Source organism: Macaca thibetana, chromosome 17 (genome assembly GCF_024542745.1).
Source record: "Macaca thibetana thibetana isolate TM-01 chromosome 17, ASM2454274v1, whole genome shotgun sequence".
NCBI classification, from domain to species: Eukaryota; Metazoa; Chordata; class Mammalia; order Primates; family Cercopithecidae; genus Macaca; species Macaca thibetana.
This window is the reverse complement of record NC_065594.1, coordinates 25158259-25173089: the sequence shown is the minus strand read 5'-3', so window position 1 is coordinate 25173089 and position 14831 is coordinate 25158259. Positions and strand designations below refer to the sequence as shown.

Here is a 14831-nt window from a genome sequence, read left to right as displayed (position 1 = left end):
TTTTTCAATCCTGATAAAAAAACAAACGCACTTGGCCAGGCACGGTGGCTCACATCTGTAATCCCAGCACTTTGGGAGGCCAAGGCAGGCAGATCATGAGGTCAGGAGATCGAGACCATCCTGGCCAACACGGTGAAACCCTGTCTCTACTAAAAATACAAAAAATTAGCAGACGTGGTGGCGGGCACCTGTAGTCCCAGCTACTTGGGAGGCTGAGGCAGGAGAATGGTGTGAACCTGGGAGGCGGAGCTTGCAGTGAGCCAAGATCACACCACTGCACTCCAGCCTGGGTGGCAGAGTGAGACTCCATCTCAAAAAAAAAGCACTTCTACAGAAATGCAACGGAAACTCTTTATTTTATTTTATTTTTTTTTTTTTGACATGGAGTTTTGCTCTTGTCTCCTAGGCTGGAGTGTAATGGCACAATTTCTGCTCACTGCAACCTCCACCTCCCAGGTTCAAGCGATTCTCCTGCCTCAGCCTCCTGAATAGTTGGGATTACAGGCATGCGCCACCACGTCCAGCTAATTTTGTATTTTTAGTAGAGATGCGGTTCCACCATGTTGGCCAGGCTGGTCTCAAACTCCTGACCTCAGGTGATCCACCCGTCTCAGCCTCCCAAAGTGGTGGGATTACAGGCGGGAGCCACCGCACCCAGCCAGAAACTCATTTTTGACTTCAAGGAAAACAAGAGAAAACCAGTAATTTTTGGTAGCCAACTAAATCAAAACAACAATCAAAACTAAATCAAAACTAAAAAACCACTGACATTATACCTGGTTCATTGAACTTTCTGAAGTTTGATGTCGGGTATATCTGTTACTCAACACAAGCCTTGCTCCCCTTTGCACACCAACATGACACAACTGACATGAGAAAAGGTTACATTCAGGCTTGCAATTGGGGATCTTGTATTCACGGTAAAGATAGATTTGATAAAACAGCTTCCCTCCCTCTCCTGACATCTCAGATATGGGGAAAGGATTTAGAATTTGACCAGAGCACCTAGCTGCAAAGTCTAAAACCAAGGCCTTAAAATAACTGATTTTCTTAACATCATAGCTACTCAGGGGCATTAATACATGATACCGTGTTGTACATAATCAATCAATGCACATTACAAAACCATGCTCAGCAAACACTGACCTAAGTTAGTGGGATGGAAAGATAGATAGCAAACTTCGTATCTGGCTACAGTTGTTCAGTGCTCCTCAACTTTCTTAAGAAGGCTTAAAGTGAATGAGCTCAATTAGTACTAGGTGGCAAGGCCCAATGTTATCAATAATTGCCAAAGCTCACCCAGGCTTTCTCTCTTTTTTTTTTTTTTTTTTTTTGATCCTTGTCTGTCCCGACAACCAAACTCTTTTTCACTTCCCTTATACTTCCTCCTCCAAAATCTACATGAATACTTGAAGACAACATAATTACAACCTTACAAATACCAAGTAGACAAAGAGAATAAATGATATAAATCATTTTTTTTAAAAAACCCTTGTCATATTGACATTCAGGGAAGTCTTGCACCAAGAGCAGTATTAACAACATTACAAATTTATTAGAAAAGTTATTACTTAAAACATCTTTGTGGGATCTACATCAAAGAAAAATCAAGAATTGCAAAGAGTGAAAAAAAATGGATAGAAATGAAAGCATAAGTTTTTTATTTCTTTCATTGAATTTGATTACAACTTTTATGTTTAACCTACCTCAAGTTCAGGTAAGTCAGCATCTGGAGATTAACGATGGCTTCAGGAATGACTCTGATACAGTTGTGATACAGATTAAGAATTTCCAGTGATACAAAATGGCACAATTCCATTGGAACTTCAACCAGTCTGTTTTTAGATAAATCTATGAGAAAAGGAGAGAATATTTTCTCAATAAAATTTGAACAAAATCAATATACTTTTATTAACCACAAACACTGTTTTTCTTAACATTATACATTTTGACCAACATTATCATTTTTTTTGCACCTCTGTTACTACAGCATTGTGATTTCTATTTCCTTTTTCTATTTCCTTGACAAATTCTGGAACACATGGGATTTGGAAAGGCAAAAATGCCGTTAAAACTTTTTAGCTCTCTAAAGAACTTTTTACTGTATCTAAAAATTATTTTATTTCCAACTAATTCTACCAGACAAGTATGTAAAATGCTATCCTTTAACATATCTGAATACATACATATTTACCAAAATTATTAATTCAAGTTTGCTTTTTTTTTTTTTTTTTTTGAGACCGGATCTCACTTGGTTGCCTGTACCGGACTGCAGCAGCACGATTTCAGCTCACTGCAATCTCAACCTCCCGGGCTCAGGTGATCCTCCCACCCCAGCCTCCTGAGTAGCTGGGACTACAGGCACGCACCACCACGCCTGGCTAATTTTTATAGGAACGTGTCTTTTACATTCTTTACAAATGAACACATAACAGACAATAACCAAGTATTTTATTCACTAGAATTACTGAGAGCTTATAATATATAAGACTGAGATAAATTGTGTCTATTAAGAACTGATTCTATGAAGCACAATCAGCAGTAAAACTGGACACCACTGGGCAAATGTACCAAAGAAAGCAATCATAGTCCTCAGAACAGTGTAATCATACAGTATGGCCTACAGTATTACCATCCCAATGATAAAATTATGCAATAGTCCTTAATATCTTAATATCTAAATAGTCTTTAATATCTTAATATCAAAATGAATGGGAGACGTGACTGTCAAATTCCATAAAACACAGAATATAAGAACCACCACTTTTGAAAACAACTCAACAATAATAGATAACCTCACCCTGTATCAGGAGGGACTCAAACAGTAACTGAAGATTATCAGTAAATATGTAACATATACTTAAGGAACCATACCTTAGCCAAAGAAAACACAGAAAATGTAAATATGTCAATATCACAGATTAAATAGATGTTAAAGAGCCACCTTCCCTCCAATAAATAAATACACAAATAAGCAAAATCAGGACTAGTTAGCTTCAGAGGGACAATTCTAACAAACTTTTAAGGAATAATTTTGAGAATGATGGTTTCCAGCTTCATCCATGTCCCTGCAAAGGACATGAAATCATCCTTTTTTATGGGAGCATAGGGAATACAAAGATCTTATACTATCAGAACAATTCACCTTATAAACAGACCAAAGTAAAATAGTACATGATCATCTTCAAGGATATGTAAAAGGCATTTGGTAGAATACAATATTTATTTTTAAACAACCTTATTAAGGGATATTTTATATATTTTACACACACCAGCAAAATGACACAAAAGAAGACATGTAATTTATGATAATAGCAAAAGGGCAAAATCCCCAGCAAATCTTAAGGAATATGCAAAATTTATATGACGAAAACTTTAAAATGCTACTAAGGCAAAATTTTAACAGGTGATGACAATTAATTATATCTGTATAATTTAAGGCACTTCCAATTTAAACAAAAAAATACTTCCAGAATTTAAAAAAATTTGTTGGGGTTATTATACAAGTTGATTCTAAAGACCTCACGGTAAAATAATGTGAAAATAGTAAAGTATTTCTCAACAAAGAGCCCTGAGAGGATGAACTCTCCCGGATACTAAAAACACATCATAAAGCAATGTGGTGGATAGATGGGAAGGTCAATGGCATGAATTACTAAGATGGGAAATGGGTCAAGAGACATACATATGGAAATCAAGGCCATGGACCTGACTGGTAGAGGTCTGCACAGCAGAAGGTGAGCATCAGGCTGGCAAGTGAAACTTCATATGTATTTACAGCCACTCCCCACTGCTCACATTACCGCCTGAGGTCTGCCTCCTATCAGATCATCTCGGGCATTGATTCTCATAGGAGCACGAACCCTACTGTGAACTGTGCATGCAAGAGACCTAGGTTGCGTGCTCTTTGTTAGAATCTAATGCCTGATGATCTGTCACTGTCTCCCATCCCCCTCACATGGGACCGTCTAGAACAGGAAAACAAGGTCAGGGCTGCCATTGATTCTATATTATGGTGAGTTATATAATTATTTCATTATATATTACAATGTAGTAATAACAGAAATAAAGTGCACAATGAAGTAATACACTTGAGTTATCCCGAAACCATCCCCCACTCTGGCCTGGGGAAAAACTGTCTTCCACAAAACCGGTCCCTGGTGCCAAAAAGGCTAGGGGCCACTGAAGTACGTAATAAAGGTGGCATTTCAAATCAACAGGGAAAAGACACAAGGCCAATAGTTTGAGAAAACTGAATAGCCACCTAATACGAACAAACAAAAAAAAAACATGACTACCTATCTCGCACCTTTTATCTCAATAAAGTCTAGATGAATGAGAGATCTACTGTGAAAAGCCGTAACAGCACCAGGACAGCATGGGTTGTGTTTATGATCTCAGAATGGGGAAGGCTTTGTATGAATAGTATAAAGCGAGAGTGCCAAATTCAACACACACACAAAAGTATGGCATTTTTAAATCAAAATCTTCACCATAAACATTTATGACAATCAAGGAATGGGGGAGGATGGAAAGTTCTACAATTCATAAACCCAATAGGCAAATTTTTTATACACAGAGTTTCTACAGTTGACAGAAATAAGACAAATCGTAAACAAGAAAAAAAAAAGAGATATGAACAGATGGCTCACAGAAAATGATATACAAATGGCTCTTAAGCATATGAAAAAAGGATCAACCACACTCAAATTAGAGTGACACAAATTACAACTACATGGAATAGTATTTTTCATCTATTAGAATGGTGAATATAAAAAAATCTGATAAACACATTGTAATATTGAGGCCATGGTGATGTGAATGAAGGATATTTTTCGGTAATATCTGTAAATATTACAAATGCACATACACTTTAACGTAGCAGTCTTTCTTATCTACAGATATTCTTATACATATGCAAATGACCTATTTTTTTTTAGCATGGTTCCTTTTTTTTTTTCTTTTTTTTTTTTTTTTTTTGAGATAGAGCCTCATTCTGTCGCCCAGGCTGGCGTGCAGTAGTGTGATCTCAGCTCACTACAGCCTCTACCTTCTGAGTTCAAGAAATTCTCCTGCCTCAGCCTCCTGAGTAGCTGGGATTATAGGCATACACCACCATGTCCAGCTAATTTTTGTATTTTTAGTACAGATGGGGTTTCACCATGTTGACCAGGCTGGTCTTAAACCCCAGACCTCAGGTGATCTGCCCACCTTGGCCTCCCAAAGTGCTGGGATTACAGGCATGAGCCACCACGCCCGACCAGTATGCTTTCAAAGAGCAAAAGATGGAAAGAAAATAAAATACAAGACTGGTTAAGTATTAATATACCATTAACAAACATCATAAATATGCTAAAATTAAATCAATTGATATTAATATAATATTAATTCTATTTTGTGTGATGGAATGTAATATTAAACATTATATTCCATAATGGAATACTAATACTATGCAGCCACAAAAATGAATGAAGCAGCTCTACATGTGCTGATACAAAACAAACTTCAAAATAGATTCTAAATGTTTAAAAAAAAAAACAGTTGCAGGACAGTGCATATAGTATTTGTGAGTTTTAATGAATATTTACATAATTATTTAAATATAAGTAGATTATGTCCGGAAAGCTATACAAGAAACTGTTTAAAGTGGTTGTTTCTGGAGAAAGGATCTCTGGCTAGGCAGACAGGAGTGAATGGGAGGATGACTTCTCACTGTAGATACTTCTGTGTCTTTAGAAATATCACTGCATTGCTTATTTGATTGTGATATGTAATATATATACATTATGATAACATATGTAATTGTGTGTATACATACCTCTGTCTCATTCGCCTATCAGCATTCTTATTCTTTCTCTGCACAAAGAATTTCGTTTCACTTAAAAAGAATTAAGAGGCCAGAGCAAACTGTGAATTTCCTCATATTAAATTAAGGAAAATATTGAAGCAAGCCTCCTTTCACGAATGTTTAGAATCTAAATAGAAAAGAATTCCAGAAGTCTCTTGCGTTCTTTCTTTTTGAAACACTTGACTAGACGTAGTGATCTTGATGTGCTACACGGCTGGAAATTTGCCCCGGAAACTTGTATGTGTTGTTTCCTTCAGGTTCAACTCCAAGGAAGTTCCACTGAGGGTCCAGTTTACATTCCAAACTTTACCTTTCCTGAGAACTGCTAGAACTATACTATCTAATTGAATGAACAAGATATAGAATATATGCGCGTAGAATATTTCAAGAACTATTTTAGGTAATGGGAGTGTTTCTGTGATTTCAGTGTCACTAATGTTTCTTTAAGCAAGAAGAAAATCGTATTTTTGTAGAAATACTGTCACATAGCTACGAACCTTTTAAAGGACAACGAGGCATAAAATTAATAATAGAAACCACTCTAACCTGAGAGCAGAAGACTAGTTCTAAATCTACGACCACCTGAAATGTTTGAGAAAGTTGCTCAATTTTCTAGGCCTCTGTTTCTGAATAGGTAATATTAAAGCATATAAAACTAGATGAGTTCTAACATTCTTTTCAGAGCTAAGATTTATGTGAATAACTCAAATTTATTCTGAATTCAAATATTTTAAGTCAAAAATATTCAAAATCCAAGAAATTTTGTTTCATCATCATAATTAATAGCAGCAGTTAAATATCACAAGAAGTTATAAAATACAAACCCACCAATACTGTAATTAAATATTTGCATATTATGTTAATAAATTTGACATTTCACTGTAGAATATATATTCCATCATATAATCTGAATTTTAAAAGTGTTCTGTTTTCAAACTTGGGAAAAATGTAATGGTAAGACAAATAAGTTACAAAATGACTTACAAATTCAGCTAATATTCAATTCTGGGCTAAACTTACTAAAGGCATCATTAATAACCATTTGCTAAAAATGTGCTAGAATACTGCACTAATTAGCGTATCAGTCTGGTATTTTCATTACTATTTACAATGCATATTATATTTGCTCTCCCCCCTTCTTATCTTTTCTTCCATAATCCCCAGGTTTAAAGGGAAACTCTGGCATTTTTTCTTCCAAGTAATTTCTTCCCTGGCTGTCTGACTGCATCCCAGAAGCAGCTGTGCTAAGGGCTGGTCAGAGCCTCTCAAGGGATAAGATTAGTCCTGCTAGCTGAAAGGAAAAGGAGGTTTACCTGATACAGCCTTCATTTTCCCATTATTTTAAGTTGTGTCTGATCTCTTTTAATTCTTGTTTTTAATTATGCTATTCTATATGTACTTTTTTAGGATTCCTTTCTGAAAGGAGCCAGGCTACACATTACACATTCATAAAGTTATAAGGTAACAGTGAGCTTCTGCCATGCCCAGGCCTACATTGCTGGACAAACAGGCAGACCAACTGTCCACTGAGTTAGTGACAGTTCACCTATGCAATGGGTCCCCTGTTGTCTTGGGTTTGTGTTACAATTTCTACATTAACAAGGATGAAACTCTATTACAAAATCTACACACAGCTTAGACACTTTCACTGGCTATACAAAAACAGTTCCCCAGATCAGCATTGCCCAAGTTAAAACAAAACAGAAAAACAGAAAAACAAAAGCTTTCCTTTTTTTTTCTTTGTTTAGTTTCATTCACTCCATGCTGAATTAGGTATGCATGCTCAATGTACACTAAGGATGGAGTATCTACGGAAATGGGAAACCACTTCAGGCCTACTTTCAAGGAGTTTAAATTTTGAAAAGTAAGATGAGGCAAACCAGGATGAAACATAAGGCAGGATGCCCTAATTGTGCTTTAAAAATGGTACAAATAAAGAGCTAGGCATTTGGGAGACGGTAGATGAATGACAGTTGGCAAAGTCTGTCATGCATTGACCAATTCAAGCATGCCCGACACTGCAGCTTCACATCTGGCACCTCATTTAAACCACCGCATGTAGCAGCAGTAGCCCCACCTAAAGATGACAAAACTAAGGCTCTGAAAGCCTCTGTCACTTATGTGCCCAACGCTAAAGATGGACAGAGCTCCCCACACAAGACCACTCTTTCTCCATGGAATAATGCCAAGCAAGACCAGCTTTATTATCAGGAAGACACAGCAATTAAATCTTCACTGCACGTTTATGTGTCCAAAATTCAACCAAGATAAAGTCAACATGGTCTTCGTATAAGCTCGGAAGGTAAGAAAGTGATGAAAATCATGGATAAAAAAGGAAAGTACTGAAAAAAATAGGTCAGCTGATGGGCTTAACTATAGAAGTAACAACATGAAGCTTGGCTCGAATTGCTGATTGTATTAACCTTACATAAACACTCTATTTTGATGCATAGGCTTCCAAATATATGACTTGCTTTTTCTCTGAGTTATCATTTAATCCTCAACTTTGTTAACAGAAGAGAGGAAGAGGGTGCAAAAAAAAATGGGCATGTTTGCTTTTTGATGCTTTGCTTAGGCTGATACGGAAATCATCTTGTGTCTTTGAGAACCCACCATGGGGAAGACATCTAGAAGGGAAGTGGAAGTGAGTCTGGATCAAGATGTTTTGACTCTGATAATCCAGAATAGATAATCCCTTTACAAATAGTGGGAGTGAAAGATATACGTACATGTTCAAAATTTTTTCTGTCCTGATAACCAAGAAATAAAACAACATCTGGTCCCTCTTTAAAGGGGAGAGAAAAAGAGAGAAAGGAAGGAATGAATCTAGGACTTAGTTGAATTAAAGACATGAGAAGGCAGTCCGTTCATGGTTCACAGAGAGATATAAGCACTTCTAACTCTGCCTTTGAAAGGGCAGAGCCATGCCGGAAGCACCATTAACAATGACAGATACATCAAAGTGTGAATAATCAAGGTTCTCCCACTCAGGAAAGACAGAAAGAATAAGAACTCATAGATAACAGGAAAATGTTAAAAAGGCAATTAGTATCTTTGTCTTCAACGGCAACCAAATAAGAGGGGGCAAATGGGCAAGGGGCTGCGAAAAGGTGGTAGGGTCTAAATGACAGAAAGATAAGTAAGCTTTTAAAAGCTAGAGATACATGCTGATAAAGAATTTGTGTTTGTCTTTGTTATTTATTGCTCTAATTCTATTATCAATATGCTTGTATAGAGGTGTTAGTGAGTCGGCTTATGAGCTATTTCCCTAAACAAAATATGCGTGTATTGTTTCTCAATCTTGTTGGCACACTGCAATCATTTGGAGAGTTTTTTTTTTTAACATCCTAAAGCCTGGGGTTCGTAGCCAGAAACTTGGACATCAGGATTCTGGAGATGTCCGGCTGATTCCCACTGTGCTATGAGAAAGCCAGGTGAACAGATGACAACCTATTTCTGCTTTCTCTACCTAAACCAAGCCTCCACAGATGTTGCTGTCCTAAGAGCAGAGGTAGTTCCCAGAAAGGGTGTGGTTTGGATACCACGCTAGTACCTGAGAAATAACCTAATTTGGGAAAGAAAATCTTAGCCAATCTGGAATTAAGCATTGCTAGGTTAGATTCTTACTCTGAACTCCTCAGTTAGTTTCTGATACAATCAGAGCAACAAGAATCTGACTTGGAATATGGAGTTTTGCATATTTTGAGTTGTCCATGATCACAGAAAATTTGTGGGGTTTTTTTTCCTCATGTAATCCTCATCACAACCTAGTGAGGCAGGTGCTGTTATGATTCCTAATCACATGCAGGCACTAAAGACCAGAGAGGTTAGGTAACTTGCCCAAGGACACAGAGTTAGTCAGTGGCAGAGCCAAGAACTAATCCAGTTTTGTGTGACACCAAAGTCCTGTCTTGAATCTACTGATTCTGCCTCATAGAACTGCATACAGGCAACATCAGTTGTTCATATGGGTATAGCTTGTAAAACAAACAAAAAAAATGACTGACCCATTTCAGGTGCCTGGTCACCAGGCATTAAAAAGATTCTATAGCTCTGTACTAAAAGTAAGTGATCTCTGGCCAGGTCCCTAATATTTTCTCCAGAAAGAAGAGCACATGTCTTTAGTGCCACGTATCATCCATCCAGCCCATGATGGGCATTGTCCTTTCCTGCTGGAATCCCAGCCTGGGTCTGGCTCTGCAGCGCAGAGCTGGGCCGCCACAGCTCTATCTGTGCCAACATACCTAGGCAGCAAACCGGAACCCCAGAACCACGTCCTCCCCACGTCCACCTCTTAATGGAAGCATTCACATGAAAGCCGAGCAGCCAGAAATAAAACAATAAGAGTCACTGCTGCCAAGATAAGTTCTGCAAATCCCTAAAATAAAGTAGCCAGATGAATAAAAATAAGCAGGGTAGGGTAGAAAAACAGTCAATGGAATCTGGTGTGCAGTCAGCACGATTGGAAGGACAGTGTTGTTTTTGTATGAAAAAGGAAAGTGGTGTCTCAGGAGGATCTGGACGAGATCCCCGCTCTCCAGCAACAACATCCTGAGTTATCAGCCACCACGGCCATCGAGCAGCCGTGACGAGAGCCATCAAGCAGCCGTGCCGACAGACCAGGACAGCTGGGAACCTCATTTGCAACATCTTGTTTTATGGTCCGAAGAGAAGATCTCATCTTGAAAGTCGAAATCCATACCAGTTCCACACAGGAAGACCAAATGACACCATAAACATGTTATCATGGAAATTTAATTTCAGAATCTTAGCACACATCATGATGTCTCAATAACTGGGTAAGAGGTGAATCTGTCACTTATTCATCTAAAGCCCTGGCCCACCACAAAAGTGCATGGAACCTGCTGTTTTCCCAGTACTGAGGGGGCTGCTCTGTTATCTCCACCCTCTTGCTGCTCTTCTTGGGACCACTGCCTTGGTGGAGATAGTCCTTGGGTAGAGGTAGGATCTAGGGTCATCTGCCCTCTTTGGACAATCCATCCCTATCTTCACCTAGGCAGGCAAGGGTCTCTCTAGAAGAATCTCAGCTACATCTTTCTATCCATCCTGAAATTCCTGTCTCAGCTCTGCAACATCCTCGGTGTCTGACCTTCACTTCCCACTCCTCTAGACACCCCACCCAGCCCCATGACTCAGCACCCATGGGGCACACATTCAGAACTGCCCTGCAGTAAGGGAGTGCTACCCAGCCAATAAAGCAGAACCCATGGGCTGACTCACCCCTGTCTCTGCAGACAAAACAACCCGACGCTTCCAGGGTTAAATGGGCAGAAATATGAAGCAGTTCCTTACAAGTTTTGAGTGAGTAAAGATCTCAGCCTGCATCTCTTAACAGATCAACAAAGAAGTCAGGTCAAACAACAGAAATGTGATCAACAATTCTCCAATATGAACCATGAGGTCTTCCCTGATCACCTCCTTAAAACTTTTTTTGTAATCATCTTAACCTTCTTCCTATGTTCTACATTTTCTTTTTATCTTAGCACATAAATAACCTTCCAACATAGCAATGCAATTTAGTCATGTAGATAGATGTGCATTTTCTCTTTTCTCCTCCTAGAATGTAAGCTCCATGAAGATTAGGATCTTTGTTCATTGTTGTACAGTAAAAGCTTAACAAATATTCATTGAATTGAATATTTATTACTAAAAGTAAGTGAGCTCTGACCAGGTCCCTAATATTTTCTCCAGAACAAAGAGCCCATGTCTTCAGTGTCATGTTTCCACCCAGCCCAAGATGGGCACTGTCCTTTCTTGCTGGAAACCCAGCCCGGTTCCAGGTCCTCAGGTCAGACAGCTTGAGTTCAAATTCTGGTCCCACCACTTAGCTGCATGAACTTGGAAGTAATTATTTAATTTCTCTATGCCTCAATTTCTGCATCTGTAATATGAGGACATTAATAGTACTGGCTCCATTGAATTAGTGAAAGGATTGAATGGGATGATACATGTAAAGCCCTCAGAGCAGTGCCTGCCACAGAGTGAAGCACTCTAAGAATAACCACTATCATTATTATGATAGCTATTACTCTTACTGGGTTCCATGAGACACAAATAAATAAATAATAGTTCTGTACAATAAGTGAAAAATCTGTAAGTTAGTTTGAAAGTTTCTCTTTCCACTAAATTAATGCTCAACTTACCTAACAGTTCTCTCTAGCTCCATTCAATGATCAATGTATCTATATTCCCTCACTCATCACAGTGCCAGTTGTATGTGTTTGGTTCATTTGCACCTTGTAAACATTAGGAAGAAGAAGTGAAATGATGCATGCAAAGCAGTTAGCAGTGTCTGGAGTTCAGCAAACGACAGCTGAAAAATGAAATATAACTAGGACACCAGGCCTCCTCTGACACTCTCCGAGTACAGAAAGGGAGACACACAGCTCATGACTTAAATTCTAGAGAGAAGTGTGGGAATAAACATGAGTACAGATTACTGCAGGGACACGGTTCCCCAAGGGTGCAGAAGAGCCCAGAGAGCTTCCTGGCAAGTACAACACTGCTTGGGACTCCACTCGGGACAGGGGTCCTGAGACCCTGGGCAGCGAACAGGGGTCTGTGGCGGACCATCTTCCTGGCTGAGCAGGCTAGCAGCAGTCATGCAGATAGCAGGAGAGGAAAGCAGGAGACTAGGGATTCTCTGGGGTGTGAGAGGGAGGGCAGAGGTCTCAGAAACTTTCCATTGTGAGGCTTTAGAGCTCAAATGGCCCTTCGCTAAATCACATGATTAAGTATTTGAAGTGTAACAAACACCTTATTGCCTGACTAAAGCTGAGCAGCTGGTAACAGTCTCTTACCAGCCAGTCCACAGATAGTCTCTGTGGTACCATAATTTGAAGAAAACTAGTTACTAGTTAAGGGATCTGACAACTGCTGCAAGGTGAGTAATCTGGGAAATGCAAAGAAAATGAATCCCAAGGATGCTAAGGAACATTGACCTTCTGCATGCCCAAATTTACACTACCCTGGGATCAGAGAAGGGAGTGGACTTCTCTCTACAGGGAGACAGAAAAAAGGCAGAGAAGTAGGCTCCGTGGACTCTACGGCTGCTGCTTTGCTGGTATGTTATCATCATTTCAGGATTAGAATCAAGAATGAAACAAGGCACTGCTGTGAGCTGCTAATTACATAAATATTGAAACTCTCAACCATAAAAGAAATGTTCTTTGCTGGAAAAAACAAAGCCTTTTATATAAAAATGACCAAACCAGAAAGTTTTTTTCCAGGATTTTTATCTTTGCTGGAAGCTTTTGAAGTCAAATATACCGTGAAACAGTCTATTACACTTCAGTTAACAGTCTATTAATCCTGTTAATCCTCAATTTCTTAGATTTTCTTTTATTATATACTTCATAAATAACAAATAAAAATATAAGGAAAGCCAAAACTACCCACACCCCTTGCAAAGGTAAAGAGGATCTAGAGGTTTTGTAGTATACGCAACACGTTCACATACGTGATTGATTAGATCTCTCCTATTTAAAAGTCTTTTAGTGGCATATCAAACTTTTTTTAATTTTAATATTATATGTAGTAAATAATCTTAGGCATGAGGCCATGTAAGATCTTCAGTTAGCAAAGATAAAATTATTGTCCCTCTAGGAGACTTGCTAATTTGGGATGGAAATGTATCAGTATATTTTTAAAGACTTCCAAGATAAAGAAATGAATCCTCCTTTTTACGTGAAGTAAATTATAGTTCCACTAAGCAAGATAACCACTACTCAGGTTTTTCAAATACTTGTGTTAAACATAAAGTAGAATGAAGGCAATAGGCATCATTTTGAAGTAGAAATCACGCAGAATTCAAAATTTATACCATATAGTATTAATTACATCAGTAACTGTTTAATTTCAAACGAGGTAAAAATTCAAAAGCTATTCAAAGGTTCCGTGCCAGTTTTGACATATTGCTGAAGCAGTCAAAGGAGGAATCATTGCCACAAGTTTTATCCAAAAAAAGTAACCCTCAAAGATATTGCCAGTGACATTTTTAAGTAAATATAATTCAGAAAATTCAAAGCTACTGTAATATAGTTAATGTCCCATAAGAAAATAAATTTTATATGAATTGATTTGCAAATCCAAAATAATTTTCTTGTATGTAATACAAATACTATAGTTATCATAAATATTTTATATGTATTAACATGTCCACAGCAACCTAAATTACAATTTCATCTATATGTCATTCTTGGAAACCAGATATCTTTTGGAGCAATGTTTAACTCAGCTTTGTTCTTTTTTGGATAAAATAAGAACTTGAAATTTCAAAAGAAGCCTATAGTTTAGGAGGCTGAAGTGGGCAATTACGCTTTTTCTGTTTTGTGAAAGCCTCTTCTCTATAGTCATTCAAGGAATACTTGTTGTGTACCTACTATGCGCCAGCAATAGTTCTAAGCAGCGGGCGAACCCAGCGAACGCCGGCGAAGAACTCCTGCTCTCCAGAACTCACCCTCCAGTGGGGCGACACAAACACGAATGACAAGGAAAATGCATGGCATGTTACAGAGTGGTAAGTGCTAGAAAGAAAAATAAAGAAGAAAAAAGAACTAGGAAGTACGGGAGAGGTGTGGCAACTTTAAACAGGGTAACCAGGGAAGAATTCGCAACCAAGATGACGTCTGAGTGCAGAGCTGACGGAAAGAAGAGAGGAAGGCACGGGATCCTTGAGGGCTGAGCCTCTCCCCAGGCAGAGAGCGAGCAGAAAAGCCTTAAGGTAGCAGCAGGGTGGCATACTGCAGGGACACCAGGGAAGGCTGTGTGACTCCAGCGAGGGAACAAGGGTGAGGAAATCAGACAGAGGCCAATGAGGTCATGGAGTAGGCAATCACACAGGGCTTTCGGCCATTGTCAAAGTCTGCCATTTCCTCGCCATTGGACGGCTTGGAGCAGAGGGTGGCTCACATTTTCACAGGCTCTTCTCGCTAGATTTGTGTTTGGAATCTAGGGCAGACAG

At 38.6% G+C, this 14831-nt stretch overlaps 1 protein-coding gene across 7 annotated transcripts in view; it reads right to left on the bottom strand.

The window, feature by feature from the left end:
• The window catches only part of LRCH1 (leucine rich repeats and calponin homology domain containing 1), a 204174-nt gene that overhangs the window by 102646 nt on the left and 86697 nt on the right, over positions 1-14831 (bottom strand). For all 7 annotated transcript variants that reach the window (XM_050766275.1, XM_050766279.1, XM_050766278.1 and 4 more), the window contains exon 2: positions 1707-1851. In XM_050766275.1, coding sequence (XP_050622232.1) covers positions 1707-1851 — 145 coding nt within the window. The remainder of the gene's footprint in view (positions 1-1706; positions 1852-14831) is intronic.